General features: G+C 34.6%; 1 protein-coding gene and 2 long non-coding RNA genes across 3 annotated transcripts; 1 reads left to right on the plus strand and 2 right to left on the minus strand.

Moving 5' to 3' along the window:
* Positions 1-7,250: 7,250 nt before the first annotated feature.
* Positions 7,251-15,418, plus strand: LOC306846342 (retinal homeobox protein Rx2-like). Its single transcript, XM_079379658.1, has 4 exons — positions 7,251-7,511; positions 8,759-9,151; positions 11,447-11,700; positions 13,455-15,418. The coding sequence occupies exons 2-4, from the start codon at positions 8,860-8,862 to the stop codon at positions 13,896-13,898; spliced, it is 990 nt and encodes a 329-aa protein (XP_079235784.1). The 5' UTR covers positions 7,251-7,511; positions 8,759-8,859; the 3' UTR covers positions 13,899-15,418.
* LOC306846346 lies at positions 12,873-13,584 on the minus strand. The gene is made up of 3 exons (XR_013782059.1): positions 13,373-13,584; positions 13,115-13,282; positions 12,873-12,960 (listed from the first exon to the last, which is right to left on the minus strand). It is a non-coding gene; the product is annotated as an uncharacterized lncRNA (long non-coding RNA).
* Positions 13,749-17,793, minus strand: LOC306846345. The gene is made up of 3 exons (XR_013782058.1): positions 17,609-17,793; positions 16,120-16,222; positions 13,749-13,882 (listed from the first exon to the last, which is right to left on the minus strand). It is a non-coding gene; the product is annotated as an uncharacterized lncRNA (long non-coding RNA).
* Between the last annotated feature and the right edge of the window lie 3,224 nt (positions 17,794-21,017).

Below are 21,017 nucleotides of genomic sequence, written 5' to 3' on the forward strand. Positions count from 1 at the left end.
TCTGTATTTTAATTTTTTTTTACATTCAACATGTACACTTTGATTGAGTGGAGACCAAAATGTCATTCCTTAAACCTTGTTATTGTACGTTTAACCATTGATTCGAGACTTAACTTTACCTATTTCCAAGCCTGACCCCAAACATTAACCATGTAATGAAGAAACAATTAGAGCCTGACGACAATCTCAGAGTTAAGAACATAAAAAGTAGATAACTGGGACTACACAATTAGCTAATTAACATTCATTACGAAGCAACTAATTAATTAAACTGCCTTTGTGAGAAACCCTTACCTACAGTCAGAGTCAAACAACATGCATTTAATGAAAAAAGAATGACAATTTGTATCTTATTTTGTTTAAAGATCTCTTTTTTCATTTAATACTGATCTTCAGAAGATATTTACAGGTTTCATTTTCGAACTTGAATGTCCCATTTACGTTGTATGGAAAAGAGAAAAAAAGTGTTGATTCAATAAATAAATGTAAAACTTTTATGCTGAACAAACAATGACAGAATTTATATTTTTGGATGAACATTCCTTAAAGATGAATTCATTAGTTTTAAAATAGACTACAGGAGAGTTAAATGTTAAAAGAGCACTGCATGGTTTCTTGACCTTTTCTTCTATCTGTAAATCTTCGCGTGATGAACAAGAGCATCTTCTTGACAATGGTCAGCAGATTATCTCTTCTATCCCTTCTCTGCACCTGCATCACAACACAGCCTAAGAATAGATAACCATAGACAATGGATTACTTACATAGCAGCATTAGTTCATAAACTTCCTATAGATAAAGACACTATTCTTTGTATATACATGAGATGCCAACATATGTTACTTTAAAGTCTTTCTACAGATAAAGACTTAAATACCAGCTGCTCCAAATCATTCATGTGAACAGAAAAAAAAAAAAAACTGTAGATGAGTTTATTTCTACATCAGATTTTGTAGCATTCATCACTTGTTCAGCAATGTATCCTCTGCAGTGAATGGGTGCCGTCAGAATGAGAGTCCAAACAGCTGATAAAAACATCACAATAATCCACACCACTCCAGTCCATCAGTTAACATCTGGAGAAAATGTGCTTGTTTGTAAGAAACAAATCCATAATTAAGGCACTTTTAGCTTTACAATGCCATTTTTGGCCAAAAACAAAACAAAGCAAGTCCATAATCTATAATAATGCTTCCTTCAGGGAAAAAGTCCATCTCCTGTTGTCTCTCACATTAAAATCCACCCACATATTTGTGTAGAGCTGTTTTGGACTGTTTTGTACGGTGGCCGAGAGAGCTCAACGAGCTGCAAATATAAAAAATACCTGCAAATTAAGGAAACAACTTTCGTCAATTTGACAACACACGCACTGCAAATGCTCACAACACAACCAAACAAAGAAACACACTGCAAATAAAATTTATTTGGTTGTGTTGTGAGCATTTGCAGTGTGTTTCTTTATTTGTTTGTGTTGTGAGCGTTTGCAGCACCTGCTGTCAAACTGATGAAGATGTTTTCTTGATTTGCTGGTGCTTTTTCTATTTGCATGTGTTTTCTGAAGTTGCAGCGCGTTGAGCTCTCTCGGCCACTGTAGCTTTGGCTTGTAAACACTGCTTGATCTGTGCCGTTTTCTCTCCTGATTCAGACCAGATGCACTTTACTGTAAGAAGCTTTATTAAAAATCTAAATTCTAATTTTATGGATTATGGACGCATATTTTAGCCAGAAGCAACAGTTTAAAGTAAAAAAAAACTCTTAATGACAGATTTGTTTCTTACAAATACAGATTTTTGTCTTAAAACATTAACTGTTGGACTGGAGTGGTGTGGATTATTGTGATGTTTATATCAGCTGTTTGGACTCTCATTCTGACGGCACCCATTCACTGCAGAGCATCCATTGATGAACAAGTGATACAATGTTACATTTCTCCAAACCTGATGAAGAAACAAACTCAGCTACATCTCGGATGGCCTGAGGGTCAGGACATTTTCAGCAAATTTTCATTTTTGGGTGAACTACTCCTTTAAATACTTTGGAGAACCATGCAAATTATATGGTAGTCAACATAAAATATCCACATCCATTTACAGCCATAATGAGACACATTTGTTAATTCAAATGCAAAAACTACTGCAGACTCACTTTCATTCATGAAATGAACAAGCGTAATCTCTGTGAGCAGTGGGCGTATGGAAGGATGGAGTAGGTGGAGTTAATTAGCACATAAAGACTAAGCACTAGATTAATCCTACTGTAACACCAAAGCATGTCAGTGTCTCACCGGAATTTGACGTCATCAACAACCTAAAATTACACACACAAAATCCATTTGTCCGGCATTAACAGAGCTTCTAGACAGGAAACACCCATAAAAAATCATCAAAAGCATGCGTGTCATTTAAATACATGGAAGGCTGAAGGCATGCGTTTAATGCTCTTGGTTTAATTTGATTTTCAGCCATAACAGGATTAGTTTCCTGCTTTCATTCTTGTCCTTGTGTCAGATCAACAAAAGCAAACAACTCGATGCAGATCTACAGGTGTTATAGTTCTTGGAATGAGTGACGAGGAGAAGGCTTTCCAATCTGATGTCCTTCTGCGCCCAGGTTATGTAAAACTGAGACAGCTATGTTTGGATTGAATACTGTACAATATACTGCATTCAGTTATTTTAGAATAATATATAAAACTATCTATCTATCTATCTATCTATCTATCTATCTATCTATCTATCTATCTATCTATCTATCTATCTATCTATCTATCTATCTATCTATCTATCTATCTATCTATCTATCTATCTATCTATCTATCTATCTATCTATCTATCTATCTATCTATCTCTGTCCTAGCGTGGTAAGCTGACACAGCTCCTTCAAGCGTTATCTGCTTTGTCACTAATAGGATCTGCGAAGCTTAAATTGTCTTCTGCTAAAACTAAGAAGCTTGATAGCTACACTGCACCTCTTAGCTAATTTGCTCTCAATTAGGATAATGAGGAAACAAGCAAAGAAGGGCAGCCATAATATTTTAACGTGATAAAATGATTATTAGCCTCCTCACTCAGTTAGCGAAGCCAACTATCGATCGCGTTTGTCAGAGTGATTTTTGATGTTAATGTTAGTGAATAATTAAATATTGGAGAAGAGAGCATATAGTGTACTATTCATAAGGTTATACTTCAAGTTAAAAAATAAAAAATATGATATAAATATACCATGCAAAATATAATTTTTGTTTGGTTTGAAATGCATACGAGATGCATTCACTTTTACTCTTTCTGAGTGACATGCTACTTCACTGCATTAAAATTAATACATTTAAAATAAATTTTTATATTACACTAAAGATACACACATATGAACTAAGCTTCAATCTAAGAAAGTTTTAATACTAGAGAAGCAGTTAAACCGGACAGTTTGCGACCCTATTTGTGATCTTTCATGCTCACTACAGTGATTAGTATAAAATATGAGTTTTATCATGTACAATATTTTCATTTTGTGCATTGAAATAAACATATTAATCTTGTGCAGGTAGCCCTGCAACTCAAACAGTAAAAGGATGACGCTTACAACAAGTCAGGGGATCTATTCCCAGGGAATGCATGAACTAATAATATGTAAACCTTCAATGCAAAGTCGCTTTGGATAAAAGTGTCTACCAAATGCATAAATGTAAAGGCCATTCTGAAAACATCCAACCTACAGCTGCATAGGTAACATGCATGAAAAATTCCACTAATATCATTTCAAATTTTTTATCATGGATACATCCAGGTCATTTGCAAAAGCAACCAACATTTAATTGAAGGTTTGTGGGTGTGATTGGATTATCTACAGTGTAAATTTAACATGCCAGTCTCGTGCGTCACATCCACACGCCTGTAAGTCCAGCAGTTCCTCATTAACACAGGTCAGTTCATTGATTTAGAGCCTAGAATGTAGTGCAATTAGTGTAAGTCACCACGCAAAACCTAAAAAATAAACCCATAGAAATGCATAATTACCTTTACTTGCATTTCCTGAAGGAACCAGCAGTTTTGTAAGAAAGCAAAAAAGTAAAAAGGAAGAAAAAAGCCAATCATGCAAGAACACCGTAAAATGACATTTCTAAGATATAACAAGGATTATGATGTAAGGTTTTATAAGAAAATATGAAGTGAAAATTGTTTCTACATCAATTTTTTTCTTGTACATACATAAATAATAAATGCAAGTCAGATTATTATTTCTGTATTACAATAGTACTATTACAATAATTAAATGTACAATTTAAAAATCCAATTACGTATCCCATTTATATTTTTTAAAATACTATTTTTAGCTTATTCTTTTTGTGCCTACACTGTAAAAAAATATTTTTTGAATATTTAAATAGAAAATACAATATTGAAGTAAGTTTTACAAGAAAATACTATTTCATTCTATACCCACTTTCTGTAATGTAACTCAAATTCAACTAATAAAGTAACATTTTCCTCTAGTTAACATCAGAGCAACCAGAAATGCGTAGAAATACATACAACACAATACAATAATGAATAACTCCTTTAGTTATTAGCAAAACTGCTCTGATTCCTGTTCAGGTTTGGCATTAAGGGCCTTTCACTGATGCCCAGATGGCCCAAAAGCCTATTTTATCAGAAAAATCCCACTCCAAGAGACTCCTTGGGGTTTGTTAGGAAATCCCAGAGTTTATCAGTGTAAAGTCTCTAATTGGCTCATCTAGAAAATGATTTGGCCCTGGAATCACATCTGTCCATTTGTACTGACACTCAGCACAATCACCTGAAGTAAGACTGTCTTGAGTTTAGACTCGAGCACTGGAACGGAAATAAATCGCTCTTGTCTTTTGTCTCCTGTGTTTTAAGCTGAGGTCAAACTGACAGCAGGCTGAGGGTCAGTAAACACGGCTGCTGTCAGTGTGCGTTATCATTGACCGTCCTGAACGTATGCAAAAAAAAAAAACCTAAAACCTCTGCAATCACAATCTAAATGTATTTGCAATGCACTTAAAAAAAACTCAAGTGGGTTTCATTTTAAACTTCTGCACAGACAAAAACCTTATAATATTGTCCTATCCAAACAAGCTTTCGAGTGATGTATAAATCTCAATTTTAAAAAAACTGACCCTTATGATTGATGATTGTGTGGTCCAGGGTCACAAATGATATGTGACAACTTGCCCCGACCAGAAAGAACACAGTTCTGATTTAAGAATAATATTTTAGTTCAACATTTCAGACCTAATCTACCTGCATCATAGTGACTCTTACCTTAATGTGGTTTTATTTTGTTCATAATCACAAATAACCATATAAACATCCCTTTTTTAGTCAATATAAATACATTCAGCAGCATTTTGGTCCATCTTTGGACCAAGAAGTGTCCTGACCTGATTAAAATATTCAAAATGATTAATTATCGAAGGGAATATATTAATAAATCAAGGAAAAATACACATCTTATCCCTTCCTTCATAGACATCCTAATTGGTCATCCTATAGGCTTCTTAAACTTGGTTTTAGATTTCATTAAGGCTGGGGAAAATCTCTGGAAGGATCTGTAGTCTCATTAAGACGAGGGTTGATCTCCGTGTCAGTCAGTCTCAGGAGTCTTAACCTGGCCAACTGGCTTTAAAGAAACCATCACAGGCCGAGACTTTCCCGTACCGAACCGAGCCACGATAACATGAGGAAGCCACGTTTAAAACCATTAATAAAGAGTCTGAGAGGTTTGTTGCCAGTTTGAGGTCAAGTGTGGCATCGTTTGATGAGGTCAGTTCTGAGTCTAATGAGCTACATGGGGTCAATTTAGAGTAATCATGAGCAGGTAAAGCCAATCTATTATACAATCAGTTAATAAACGCCAACAGTGAATTCAACTGTGATGAATCTTTTCATATTTAGAGCTTTGAAAATTAACAGTCTGTACTGTATATGGTCTCATATAATTCAATGTGCTAAGCAAACAAATGTCTTAAAAAAAAAACAAAAAAAAAAACAAAAAAAATAAATAATTTATATGTATATAAAATTATATATATATATATATATATATATATAGTTATAAGTTTAACTCGATGTACTAAAATAAATATAAATAAATATTAAAAATATAAAAAATAAAGTACTAAAAATGACAAAAACACAACAGAATTACAAAATTTTTAAATATTTTTTTTTAAATGAAAATGGAAAATATAAAAACAAAAGCTGATTAAAAATTTTAATATAATAGTTTCCACAAAAATATGAAAGAGAATCATTAAAAATACAAATCTAAAATATAAATATATAATATATAGAAAGATAAATATATAATATATAAAATATAGCATAATATAGTTAATATAATATAGATAATATTCTATAATATATTTAATATATTATATATAAAAAATGTAAATAGAAAACAGCTATTTTAAATTGTAATAATATTTCACAATATTACAGTTTTTACTGTATTTAGATCAATATATGAGCATAGATACAATCCCAAACGTTTAAACAGTTGTTATATGTATATATATATATATATATATATATATATATATATATATATATAGTACACATATACACACACACACACACACACACACACGTATATATATATATATATATATACTCTAAAAATAACAATTTTAAAATTAAAAAGGGAAAATGTAAAAATAAAAGCTGATTCAAAATATTAACACTATTAACAAAATATGAAATAGAAATAAATTACATTTTAAAAATATAATAAAATAAATAAATATTAAAACAGACACTTGTTTGGTTGCTAAATTGGACTTGATGATATTTGTCAGTGATGTAGCAGGTTATTAATTTATGCACATGGCAAACAATAATACAACTCCTTTAAAACTTCAATGCCTTACACTGATTTTAAAGAATGACCTGTTTGTGTTATCAGCAATACAACACTTTATCTCTCTGTACGCCTGTTTCTGCTGATCATCTCTGAAGGCATTTGGCTGCACAAGAAAAAGACATCTTAACACACGGTGTGTTGTCTTTGTGAAGTTGTGGATTAAAGGACACTTTCAGTAGGTCGCCATTATCATTTAGACAAAAGAGTGTTGAAAGGACATTCTGTCGGTGCTTCATTAGCGCAGGCCTCCCTCTGTGGCCAAACCACAGCCAGCGTTTAGTGCAATTACCCCGGCAGAGAACAACTGTCAATCATCCTTAAAGGGGAAGGATTCCAATTATTAAACCTCTTAAGTCTTTTCCTCTTGCCACCGGCTCTCTGCGTATCAGGCCAGTTTGCATGGCTTCATCCTAAAGATCAAGACCTCCATATGCTGCGGGAATGGGACGTAGCTGAGTGCTTCGGAACCTACGCTCACTTTTGGGATGCGAGAAATAGTCATTAACGGTCGTTTTACAGTCTGAACCAGGTGCACTGTGGGTAAAAAGTTGTTGTGTGTCATTTGCGGCGATGCTTGGAAGCGGCGACAACCCTGTGTGATTCTGATGAGCCGGAAAGTTGAAGAAAAAGGTGCGTCAAGTTTAGTTTTTCTGATTTAAAGTAGGTGAAACTAGGTGAATAAGGCTTAATATTTACTTCTATTTGTGTATTTAAAGCAAATACGTTTTAAAATGCAGCACACAGTACTTTTGGTTGTTTGCACAATAGTTAATTATCTATTGGCTGAATAGATGTCTATATGCACAGGTATGAAATGGAAGAAAAATTAAATATTACATATTACATAGCATAACTGCTCACAAACTTTAAAAAATTTAATTTCTAAGATTCTAGAAAATGTGCCACCATAGGTTTATGACCAGGCCTATACGATTCGAAGACATTGATGGAAAAAAGTGCAACGTTTTGTCTTTGATTGAATGACTTTTAATTTTTAAACTAGATCTAGATTTGAAATCTGAGCATCATTTATGGATCTAGAAGAGAGATATGTGAGAATACTAGAGTGTTTTTGGGACATACATATGAAATATAAGAAATATAAACAAAATTCACCATGCAAGACAGATATAGATAAATTTGATTCCTATGGGTTTATTATATTATATTATATTATATTATTATTTTTAAATAATAAAATTTAATTTATGGAAAACCTGTGAAGTTTAGTCTTCTATTTGAGACTAATTAAATTACTTTTAATTTATAAACTCGGAATTTAAATTAGATTTAATGAGAAAATAATAGTAACATCACTACTTCACAGAAAATAAACAAATAAGACATTAATCTGTATTTGTATTTATAAAGCATATACATGAACATGATACATGCTTTTGGTTGCATGCAAAGAATTACTAAACGTTATTAAGGCTTTTAACTACTAGAAAATACCAAAAATAATTTGTGATTTTTTTCTTATGGATTTAATACATCATATTTTTTTAATTCTTACAAAAAAAATGTATTATTATTTTACAAGCTTTTTATTATTATTATTTTTTACAATTTCGTTTTTTTTTATGTTCAAATAATATTTTTTTTATATTATATTATATTATGATTTTTTATTTTTTATTGCATTTCCAAAACATGAAACCATATGTTAAATCATAACAAACAAACAATATCTAATTATTTTTACATAAAGTATGACCAATATCACAATACCTGGAAAAACAAGCCTGACTGTAAATACTACTGTGCTTTACCTGATTTTGTCAAATACTGTTGCACTGACCATAACACAAAGTTAAAAATATTAACCCCTTTTTGATGTCTTTAAAGTCTTATTAACCCCTGCTCTTCTTCAACAGATCTTTGAAAGGGAATCTCTGCCACAAACTGGAAGCAGATTCTCTTTTGGACATAATTTGCACACGTTTCCTTGAGGAGACTTACCGTCAGGGCAGATTGGATGCATTTGTCACTGGATACAATGAACATGGTGGATGATGGCTGCCTCTCAACGGACAACTACCACGATCTGGGTAAAGGTGGCGGGTCGGGGATGGGAGGCCGCGTCCACAGCATCGACGTGATTCTGGGCTTCAGTAAAGACCAGGATCCTCTGCTCAACCCGGTCGGGCCTGTCGGCACACACAAAGTGGATGGATCAGATCTGGGAGAAGAGGAGAAACAAGTGACCTCTGACCCCTACGGTCACCTACAAAGTCTTCCAGATAATTCACAGCAGTCAGCGTATCACGGTGAGTATCGACAGGTTTATTAAATCACATCTCATTTTATGGAAAGTAAAAAAATGGCTCGATGCAAAAAGTTCTTTACAATGCAAAATGCACTGCATGCAATAATTACTGATGCAACTCAATGCCACGGCATTATAGAGGATTCTACTGTCTTGCATGAGCTTCCAGTCTCTAGATTTGGCTCCTGAATCTCCTTCGATGTACGTAAGTCTGCGGGTTTTTCCACCTGTTTAAATCTGAGGGCTTAATTTAACAGCACACCTTTCCCCAAACAAGACACTTGATTTGAAGACTCACTCATACTGTAAAAGATGAAACATACATTAGGTTAGATTTGTTCAGATTTCTATGGAAGCCCGTTTCTGCCACTGAATAAAAAAAAAAATTGCGACTTTTTATCTCACAATTCTGACTTTTTTCTCAGAATTGCGTGATATAAACTCGCAATTGAGTTAGAATTTCACAGGCCTAATAACAAAGAATGAAACAAGCTTACAAACTACAGCTCTAATTACACCTCTGTGTCACTACAGCAGGTGTATCTAGTTTATGAAAGTTGTGTACAGCACGACGTTTAACACTTGCTATCATTGAACTAGTGATTTTATTCTAATCCTGCCTAACTTAATTAGATTCAACCTGGATCTGCCCCACCTGAACATGTGGCACGGTTTGCTCTTAGCCGTTTCTGCGAAATGAAAATCTCTGCTGTTGTCAGGCTGGTCGGCCACTCTTGGTCGAAATGCTGCGGTATTGAGTGAACCTCTTAACGGCTGGATTAGCAGTCTTGGCCACATGAGGTCTACAGGTTTAACCGGTGACATCTGCGTGCTGGATTACTGGGAGGACTTACTTACCAGGACAGAAGCAATGGAACTCCCAAATCTTTAGTTTTCTAGGAATTCATAAAATCGAAAGGTTAACATCTGACTCCATCACTGCACCATTAGGTAAAGGCAAAAGAACATGTAAGTAGTTTTATTAATGGTGCTTTTAAAAGGGTAGATCATCCACAAATAAAAATTCTGCCATCATTCAATCACTGTCAAGTTCTTCCAAACCAGTATGAGTTTCTTTCTACTGTTGATCACAAAATAAGATATTTTGATGAGTGTTGAGAAACAGTTGGCGGTAGCCATTGACTGTTTTTTTTCCATACTATGGAAGTCAATGGGTACCGCCAACTGTTTCTCAACACTCATCAAAATATCTTCTTTTGTGATCAACAGAACAGATAAATACATGAAAGAATTTTCATTTTTGGGTGATTTATCACATTTTAACTTTAATATGCACCTTATCCCGCACTGTTTGTGCTTCAGACGAGAATGATTCCACAAATAATGTGTCTTGTTGAGGAGAACTATGCTCTTACTTTATAAGTGATCAGATGCACCATTTTTGTTAACCTGTTGAATGATAAACAGGTGAAAAACAAATCACACAGACTTATATTTAAAGCGTCTATCATAAATATATCCGAGTAGCACAGTACTACATAAAAAGTTATATGCACCTAAAAGTGATGAAGAAACATGCAAAAATGAGAAAATAAAGAGTGGTATGTGTCTGATGTGAGTTATTTGTCTCTCTCAGACAGCATGCGATTGAGAATTCAGATCTCTTTCGCGTCTTATTGCACTTCAAGTGTCAAATACACACACAGTTATGTTAAACCGCCCATCGTGTGGAGTATTCACACAGTCAGTTATGTGTTAAATACACATAAACAGTTGGGTGAAAAACGACCGGTTTCAGTATATTGCATCCATGCAGTCGGTATTAAAGGGCCAGCTGTCTTATTTATCTGCTGCTGTTTGTTATTAATGTTAATCAGACAAAGAGAAAAACACTCACTGCTCTTGATTTAATCACTTTTGGACCTTTAATAAGAATACATTCATATGTGACTCATATAATGAGAGAAGACTATGCAATATTTTAGTTACACTTCATTATTCAATTTATGTTTTATGTATTTCTTAATACAGTACATGTTAAACCTACTGTAGCAGAACAACTTGTTTATTTATTTTTTGTTCTATTGTGTTTGTAATTTGCTTTTTTTGTTCTTTTTTAATAGGCCAAACAAAAATAAAATAACAAAATAAAAATAGGTATATCATGATATCGTTAGATTTTGGTCAAATTGTCCACCCCCAATAGCAACACCCAAGCAAATATCCCAGCAACCACCCTAGCAACTACATAAAACCAGGTTAAAACCCATTAATTCTTTAATGAACTTTACAATACCTGGCAAATAAAAAGCACTCTGTTTATCCTGTGCTGTAGATGCTGGACTTTACTCTACAGAGAAGTGCGACACAGATTTGGGAGATCCACGGAGCAACGTAGAGAGCGACAGCCGCTCACCGGATGCTCCTGATGAGGATCAACCTAAAAAGAAACACAGACGCAACAGAACCACCTTCACCACCTATCAGTTACACGAGCTGGAGCGCGCTTTTGAGAAATCCCACTACCCAGATGTGTACAGTCGAGAAGAGCTGGCTATGAAAGTCAACCTCCCAGAAGTCCGCGTTCAGGTGAGCTTTGGGTGATAAAAGCTGGGACACGTAATGGTATTAGATAGAGACACAGTGATCGATGTAATTGTATTCCATTACAACCTTGACATTTGGGGTAATTTGTAATGGACTTATGTTGATAGGGCATTACAAGGTGATGCTGTTTAACAAGGGGGCTTTGATTCAGTGAAGAGAATCTGGTTCTATACAAGAGACAGAGCTTTGTTAAAATGATAAAGCTACATCTGTTAAACCTGTAAAGAAGGGAATGATGGGTGGATTTCAATCCGACGTTACTGAAACTGAGGGCAGTGTTGAGGAGTTACATGTAACAGCGCTGTGTCATTTCATTTCAATATAAGGTAACACTTTATTTTAAGGTGTCCTTGTTACACTTACTATTATAATAACAATAAATTATGCATAATTACATGCAAGTTACCCTAAACCAAACCCTAACCATATAGTAGGTACATGTAGTTAATTAATATTACTCAGTACTTAAATGTATAATTACATTGTAACAAGGACAAGATTTGAATTCAAAAACAATATCATAGCTATTAAACTATTTCTTATGATTTTAAATCATAGTAAAAAGAGGTGCTAAAGTCTGACTTTGTGTTAGCTGTGCTTTAAAATGATTATAATCTTAATTTAAGTGATGAAGCGATGATGAAAGTTAACCCGGCCTGCTTTAAATGTTTGAAAATGATTAACATTTTTAGAAATGTATAAAAGTAATCAAAAATGACTCAAATGTAATCAGTTACATTAATAAAGTATTTGAAATAGTTACACTGCTTATTACATTTTAAATGTGACTTGTAATCTGTAATTTCCAGAGTAACCGTCCCAACACTGACTGAGGGTTAGGAATATTCTGATACGGAATACCAACTTTTTCCCCCAAAAAAACAGATCAATTAAAAAAGTCCAACCTATATTTTTGCCCAGAAATATGCCACATTACAGGTTGTCTTGTTACAATGCCTTTCTTTTAATTACCCATGACTTTGACAGGCTTGGTTAGACATTTCCATCAGTAAAATACAGTAACACTTGACATCTTATTTGATTTGTGATATTATTATTTGATATGTGACACTGATATAATAAGAGCTTATGTAAGAGCTTTTTACACATACTCTTACTTTGTCTTTTATTTATTTTGCTCTCACCCAGAATATCCCATGAATTTTGGCACATCTCTCTCTCTCTCCTGGTTCTTCATTTTCTGCCATTTCCTTCACCTTTAATCCCTATTAGCATCTTGTACTGTGGGAAGAAGGGAAACACACATATTTTCATTACAATGGAAGTCTATGAGGAAAATGTACAGGATTGTGAAAACACGTTGTGCATAAATGGGCAAGTAACATATTGTAGCATAGCATTTTAATGTTAGCATGAGACAGGTAGAATCACTTACCAATGTTGTTTGTGCAAAGTTACATCCAGCCATTCGACTTACACTATGCCAAAACCGTGCAACCCTGTAACTTTTGAATAATGTCCAAGCTAAGATACCAGGAAGGCATCCAATGTAACTCATGGCAAGCTCCATCTATAAGTATGTTGGTACAGGAAGCTCATTGACCTAGAAAAGTATCACAAAGAACAAACATTTTCACTATAAAGTTCATTCAAGTTCATTCATTTGTGCTTTTAAACTCTCCAGCACACTCACCTTGTAGCCCAAATGAGTTTCTGTGCCAGTCAACATTACGAGGTTGAGTCTAAACAGTTCTCAACTTTGTCCTGTTGTACAGGTTTGGTTCCAGAATCGACGTGCAAAATGGCGGCGACAAGAAAAAATGGACATGGGAAGCATGAAGCTCCATGACTCGCCTATGCTGTCCTTCAACCGTCCGGCCATGGCGCCCAACGTAGGGCCAATGACTAACTCTCTTCCGCTGGACCCCTGGTTGTCCTCGCCGCTCTCCAGTGCCACTCCCATGCACAGCATCCCGGGCTTCATGGGACCCGGCCAAAGCCTCCAGCCCACCTATACGGGCCACCCCGGCTTCCTGAACACTTCTCCAGGCATGGTGCAGGGAATGCAACCCATGCCACCACCTCCTTACCAGTGTCCTCCAGCATTTAATGACAAATACCCACTCGAAGACGTGGACCGCAGCTCTAGCATCGCAGCTTTGAGGATGAAGGCCAAGGAGCACATTCAGTCCATGGACAAAACCTGGCAACCCATGTAAAGGGAAAATGGGGAGAGTTATAATACTTTATTGGGATCTCATAGACATTTGGATGCATTTTTAGAAATGACCAGCACCGGATCATTAGGATTAGGGTTCACCCGAATGCCATAGGCGAGATCTGGAAACATGAAGCATTGAATTGTACTCATTTTATCGCCTCTGGCCAATAAGACAAAACACAGTTTGATTTGAAGGACCTTTGAGGATATTTTCATAACACAACATGCTTGGATTTACACCGATGGTCAAACTTGCTTGGTGCATTGGTTTCATTTCGGCAACAAACAGGGTTGCCAAGTCTGCAGTTTTTTCCACGGAATGGGGCTACTTCTACACTGTTGTTTTTAGTCCACAGATTAAAGCAATCTCGCCCACCCTGGAGCAATTGGGTTGTATTTTTTTGTGGCGACCTGGCAACCAATGTTCCCTCTCATTTTTTTTCTTGCTGAGCAAAACATTTCTCTATTGGGGTTAGACAATAGCAAAACATTTCTACATTTCGGTCACCTGAGCAAAAGCATTCTTTATACCAGACCTGTACAGCGCACACACAAAAAAGTGTGAAACTTTTAACTTTAATGTGCTATTTTGATTTGATTTGACCCTTGATTTTAACTAAATGATGTACATTTTAGGTTACATGAGAAAACGTTTTTTACAGTACAATACACTGCAGTTCAAAAGTTTGGGATTAGTAAAGTTTTTTAAAGAAGTTTCTTATGCTCATCAATGCTGTATCTATTTGGAATATTATTGCAAAAAAAAAAAACAATTTTAATATATTTTAAAATGTAATTCCTCTGAAGCAAATCTGTATTTTCAGCATCATTACTTCAGTCTTCAGTGTCACATGATCTTCAGAAATCATTCTAATATACTGATTTAAAATCAATGTAGGAAACCTGTGAGAATATTTCAGGATTCTTTGATAAATAAAATGTTAAAAAGAACAATTTTGTGTTTCAATATGCAAAAGTTTGGGGTCAGTAAATTTTTTATTTTTTAAGAAAGTAATAGTTTTATTCAGCAAGGATGTGTTAAATGGATAAAAGGTGATAGGAAAGACTTATATTGTTAGAAAAGCTTTTTATTTTGAATAAATGCTGTTCTTTTTAACTTTGTATTCATCAAAGAATCAAATAAAAAAGTATAATATGTTCCAAAAACAATTAAGCAGCACAAATCAGTATATTAGAATGATTTCTGAAGATCATGTGACACTGAAGACTGGAGTAATGATGCTGAAAATTCAGCTTTGCTTTACAGGAATAAATTGGATTTTAAAGTATATTACAACAGGAAACCAATATTAGGAATTGCAATAATATTTCACAATATTACTGTTTTTCTTTGTGTATTTTGATCAAATAAATACAGCCTTGATGAGCATAAGAGAGTCCATTAAAAAACAAGGTCAATTATTTATTAAGTTTATGATATAGGCCTAACGTAACATAACATAATATAATATCAAAACAAACTGAAGCATTCAAACTGAGATCTGTAAGCGAAATATTAAAAAAAAAACTTGAACGTGAATTCTTCTATAGCTATAGAAGTTTATCGGCGTTTTGTTACCGTTCTGTGCCCATCCTGGGTTAAATTCATGTTCTACCATCTAGTCTTGAGAAATTATTTGAAGAAATCACTTGACTTTGATTTAAAAGGAAAGACTTAAATAAAATTAAACCTAGATACAGAATGACTTTTGAATTGTGACTTTAAATGAGCAGCTGCATCATCAATGCATGTGAAGACTGTTTCTAATCCAACAGCACGTATTTCAACTGTGCCACAATCCTGTTTGCCATTCGACATGATCATATCATCATATAAAATGAGTCTGAGGTTTAACGTTTCAGTGTCTGTGGGGTCTGTTTCAAGCACTGATGGTCTCAAAAGGTGTTTTTATGAAGAAAGTCTGTTATATTTCAGCCCAAAAACAAGAGGAATTAAATAATCATATCAAATTAAATTCAATCAGTACTACAATTTGAATTAAATGCTATTAAGAGTATTATTAATATTAAATAATTATTTATATAAAAAAATATTTAAATACATTTTTTTGGTACTTTCTTTTGCTTTTAGGTTGAAATATGACCTGGGCACATTTTTCAGACTCTTCCCAGAAATGGAAGTTGATTTTCACTTTGCATAATCTGATGTCTTAATTAAAGATGAAGTTTTAGTATTATGAAACTGTGTCACAGCTTACCCCAAATCACACATCCACAGCCAACAAACATACTGAATGGTAATTTGGTCCAGGAGCCTTTGTTGTTTTTGGCACTGTCCACTTTAAGCGGTGTTAAGAGATCCTGAAACAAAGCAGGTACAAAAATTAATAACAGGGAATGTATGACATCCACAACTGCTTAGCAGAAGCATTTTCAATGCATTTGAATAGTATTTTGGAGAGAAGTCCCACTAGAAATTAATGTCATTGCATTAGATCAGAAAATATCAAAGCAATTGACATTTATGTTAAATAAAGATAGTCGAGCACACCTTTCCAGCAAAACATTTGACAAAAACAAGTGATAAAACAAGAGATTTAGAAAATATGATGACTAAAAAGCACTAAAATACCAGCTTATTATATTAACTGAGCAAAAATGATCTATTGAATGACATTTACAAATACTGTCTAAGCAGGGATTTCTCAATACTGCTTTTTTTGGACTTGTCATCAGCACAGAAACTTTGTGAGGTCATTAGCGGATTGTGTCGCTGTCGTAGCAGGTGTGTGTGTGTGTGAGGACGCGGAATGAGCAGCTCCCCGCCGGGACTCTTCATTGTTTAAGATTATCGATCGCCCCTCTGCTCTGAACTAATGGGCGTCCCAGCCAGGTGTCAGAACTGCTGCACGTCATTTAAATGTGCAAACGCTGTCCTTCCAATCGATTTGAGAAACAAACTGTCTTATCATATTCCTTTTCAGTTCTAACTGATGGTATCATGATCATTTGAATACTTTGTGGACTCATTTTTTATGCACTGTGATGATGCAAATGGTACAAAACAAAAGCTTGAACTTGGATGCAAAAACATAATTGATTCTACAGTATGTTTGACATTTTGTTTATTTTGTAGGTGTGTGTGTTCAAGAGTATTATTAATAAAATAGAGTTCTTATTAAAGCACGGTTTATGGATTTCTGTGAACTGCGATGAAGCCAAAGAAGATAGTATTTTCTTTAAAGATGTAGACCTCATAGGTATCATTGTATGCATATCAATTGTCTTTATGTTTGTTACAGTGTTTTTTTTTGGGGGGGGGGGGGGGGGGGGGCATTTGAATGTTATTAAATATGTCTTTAGATTTTTTTTAGATAAATTTGTTGAATTTTTTGCACTAACAATTGGAATAAAGATGAATGATTAAAATGCATGACTGGTTAACTTTTATCATTAATATAGATAAGATATGGCACTAACAGGGAGCTCATTCAAAATGTTAATTAAATGTAAGAATAAATGAAAGTTTATATCTAAACACTACACTGTGAAAATGTTTTGTTAGTTCACCTAAAAACGTACTACATGCGCAAATTAACTAGTTTTGGTCAAAAATATAATTTAATATTACTAACAAAATCAAATATTGTAAAAGATTCTCTCATTACTCACATAATATTGTAAATCACATGCTCAAATGCAACAATTGAGTTATTTTCATCTGATTTATGGTGAAAATGACCTCACCACGATGTAGATGAGTTTGTTTCTTCGTCTGATTTGGAGAAATGGATCACTTGCAGTGAGAATGAGAGTCCACACATATGATAAAAACATCACAATAATCCACAAGTAATCCACAAATAAATAATAATAAAGACTTTTTTAACTTCAAGCTGTTGCTATGGCTAAAATATGAGTCTGCTATCCATCTCCTGTGAAAAGTAATTTAGTCTGAATGAATCAGGAGAGAAGTCTGCAAAGATCAAGCACCGTTTACAAGCCAAAACAGCTCTAAACAAATATGTGGGTGGATTTTGATGTGAGAGACAACAGGAGATGGACTTTATCACTGGATTATTGACTCATGTGTTTAGGTTTAAAGTTTAAAACGCCTTAATGATGGATTTGTTTCTTACAAACATGCAGCTTTTGGCTTCACAAGAAGTTAACTGATGGACTGGAGTGGTGTGGATTATTGTGATGTTTTTATCAGCTGTTTGGACTCTCATTCTGACGGCACCCATTCACTGCAGAGCATCCATTGCTGAGCAAGTGATGCAATGCTACATTTCTCCAAATCTGATACAGTTTAGATTGCCTGAACAAGTTTTCAGCAAATTTTGATTTTTAGATGAACTGTTTGTTTAAATATCACACATAAAACTGGGCTCTGAGCACTGAGCTCAACTAGTGACTGAAAGAGTTTTCTCCCTCATTAGTGAGCGTGTTCAGTGGCCCTGACTAGGTTGTGGGTGTAGTGGCCTGTCCTCGCCTGCCCTTGTAGGTTAACGGCACCAAGCCAGCCTGTTAAGAAGATGAGCCGGCCATCCATCAGCCCTCCGCAGGGGACAGAGCGAGGGGGGGGGTGGCGCTTCGCCCCTACGATCCGGCCTAATTGCCCCATGTTCTGCTGCTGGTTTCCATGCTTCAGTGACACAAAACACACACACAAACATACGGTCCTCCTAAATCAAATTACATAACATGACAGAGTTTAATACATTACTGCCATGTAGAATAAGTACATTTACATAATCTATTTCCTCTCAAGCATCATATTTTGCAAGACATGAAGTACGGGAATTATGTAGTGAACACATGCCAATGTTAGTTTTATTTTAGTTTAGTTTAGAATGAATCTTCTTGTGATGTGGTTAAACTGGCTGTCAATGCGCCCTATTGCATGGCCTGACGAGTGTCGACTGACGAACGTGACCTAAAGGTCAGAGAAGAGGTTAGAGGTCAAGAGACTGACCGGTGCTCATTTGGACAGATGACGTCAGTTCAGGGATTCTACATGGATGCTGACTGGTTTAATTAAAGAAATTTAGCTTTAGTTAAAAATAAGTGACAGGTGACTAAAATGAAACTCAAATTATTTATCTGACATGCAAGTCCAGAATGAAGAAAAATGCTAAAATAAACAGAACTAGAGTTACTTTTACAAGACGATGCGTGATGTGTGGTGTTCATGCATGCAAAATTGCTAGATGGTTGCTAGGGTGTTAGGGTGCTAGTACAGTACAGTAGTTGTCAAAAAACAATGGTCGTTTTCCACCCAATTATCCAATTATCTGTGTAGCACAAATCAAAAGTGTAGTGTCTTAGAATATTATTAGCACACTGCAAACACTTTTCTTACATAGTTTTTTTTTTGTCTTGTTTTCCATTACAAATAAATGAACCTGTATTTAAAAAATAAATGAATACAAATCTAAATTAAGTGAGTTTATGCTTAAAACAAAACAAAACAACACAAAATATTTCAAATAAGGTAAGAATTTTTTCCCTCCCTTTGAATTATACAAATTGAGAAAAATGTCTTACTTTTGCAAAATTAAGTGAAAAAATCTGTCAATGGGGTGAAAAAAATATTTTGTTTTCCATTTGAATTATACAGACATTTTTCCTATTTTTGTCCCCAAAATTAAGTAGTTTTATTCTTAAAACAAGAAAAATATCTGTCAAAGGGTAAGAAAAATAATATTTCTTTGGTTTAAGTTTAAACTCACTTAATTTAGATTTTTTTTTTCTTTCAGAAAGCAATACAATCTTGAATCATTTTGTTTTTCAAGTAAATGTATCTTGATTTAACGATGTTTAGATATTTGTACTGGAAAACAAGACAAAAATAATGAGTAAGAAAATAATTTTCTTGCTGTGAATATCGGCCACCCTATTCTCTAAATATTGGCGTTGGCTAATGTGAAAAAACATATCCATCTTCCTCAGGTAGAGCTGAAAACTGTCACCACAGACCAGAAAAACTGCAACACTGACTGAGATTCACTGCTTAATTTGTGCTTTATTTTCCTGGCTCGGGTGAGGGTCTGATAATAATGAATTGATTGTGTGTGTTTTTCGGTCCTCACGCTGTGCAGGGATCTGGAACTTGGGATGTAGTTAACTCTCTGATTAGTGGAACATGCTCTACGGTGCAAATAATAAGGGAAGCAAGCGGAATTAATCGGGTTTGATTTCTACAGCTTTTCTATGTCCTCTTCGCATGCCATAATGAGACGGTTTGGCATGGCAACAGGAGGGGAAGCTAGAACGTGCTTGACCGTTGTTTTCCCTTTTTGTGGCTTGTGAGGACATGCGGTACGTTTGAAATCACATGTTGCCATATTACTCGTACTATTTTTGCAGTATGCAGTGTGCATGCATGAAATGCATTGTATGCAAACTTTGTCCATGCATGGAAGATATACTACATCTGCCAAGCATTTAGTATATTCACAACAAACACAGAGTGAAATTATGCATTGCAGTGAACTTGACCTCATTTCCAATGTGAACTGGAAGCTAAAATAAATTCAATATCTTTCTGACTTCAGACATCAAATTGGATTTAAAATGCAACACATTTGTATTTAATATGTATTGCAAACATGCAACTCTCAAGAAAAATAGCATGGGTATCTATCCTTAATTTTTCCTTAATTTAGCTTTGGCAACATTCTTAAATTAATCTAGCTAGAAAAATAGGCTGCAGTTCGATATTGGACTGGATTACTACTTGGTTTACACATAATCACTAAATCATGAATGTACAAGCATGTACAAGAAACTTCAAATACCTGATCACAGAGTCACAGCGCCGTCTACAACTGCTCAAATGAACTGCACTAACAACGCAATTGTCCAATATGCATGAATCCCCAGTAAATAAACTCTAATAATATTTTTTATGATGAGAGTGAGATGTCTATAAATGTATGCAAGCGCACATAAAAGAAAGAGATAGACAAATATATCTACATATATAAATGTATATTATCAAGGGGAGGGTTAATCAGACCGATTCAGCTGGAGAGTTTTAACATGTGCAAGGAAAGGCTTCCAAATGGTATTAAAAGTACTGTTAGGCCCCCGTAAAGAGTGTATAATCTTCTCCAGTTTCATGAAATATAGGACATCTTTCAACCAGCGT

This window comes from Barbus barbus (assembly GCF_936440315.1).
Source record: "Barbus barbus genome assembly, chromosome: 26".
NCBI lineage: Eukaryota > Metazoa > Chordata > Actinopteri > Cypriniformes > Cyprinidae > Barbus > Barbus barbus.

Excerpts from the sequence above, each read along its gene's own strand:
- LOC306846342 (XM_079379658.1), top strand. The coding sequence starts at position 8,860 with ATGCATTTGTCACTGGATACAATGAACATGGTGGATGATGGCTGCCTC. Across the intron at positions 9,152-11,446 it reads ACAGCAGTCAGCGTATCACG|ATGCTGGACTTTACTCTACA; the intron begins GTGAGTATCGAC and ends CCTGTGCTGTAG. Across the intron at positions 11,701-13,454 it reads TCCCAGAAGTCCGCGTTCAG|GTTTGGTTCCAGAATCGACG; the intron begins GTGAGCTTTGGG and ends CCTGTTGTACAG.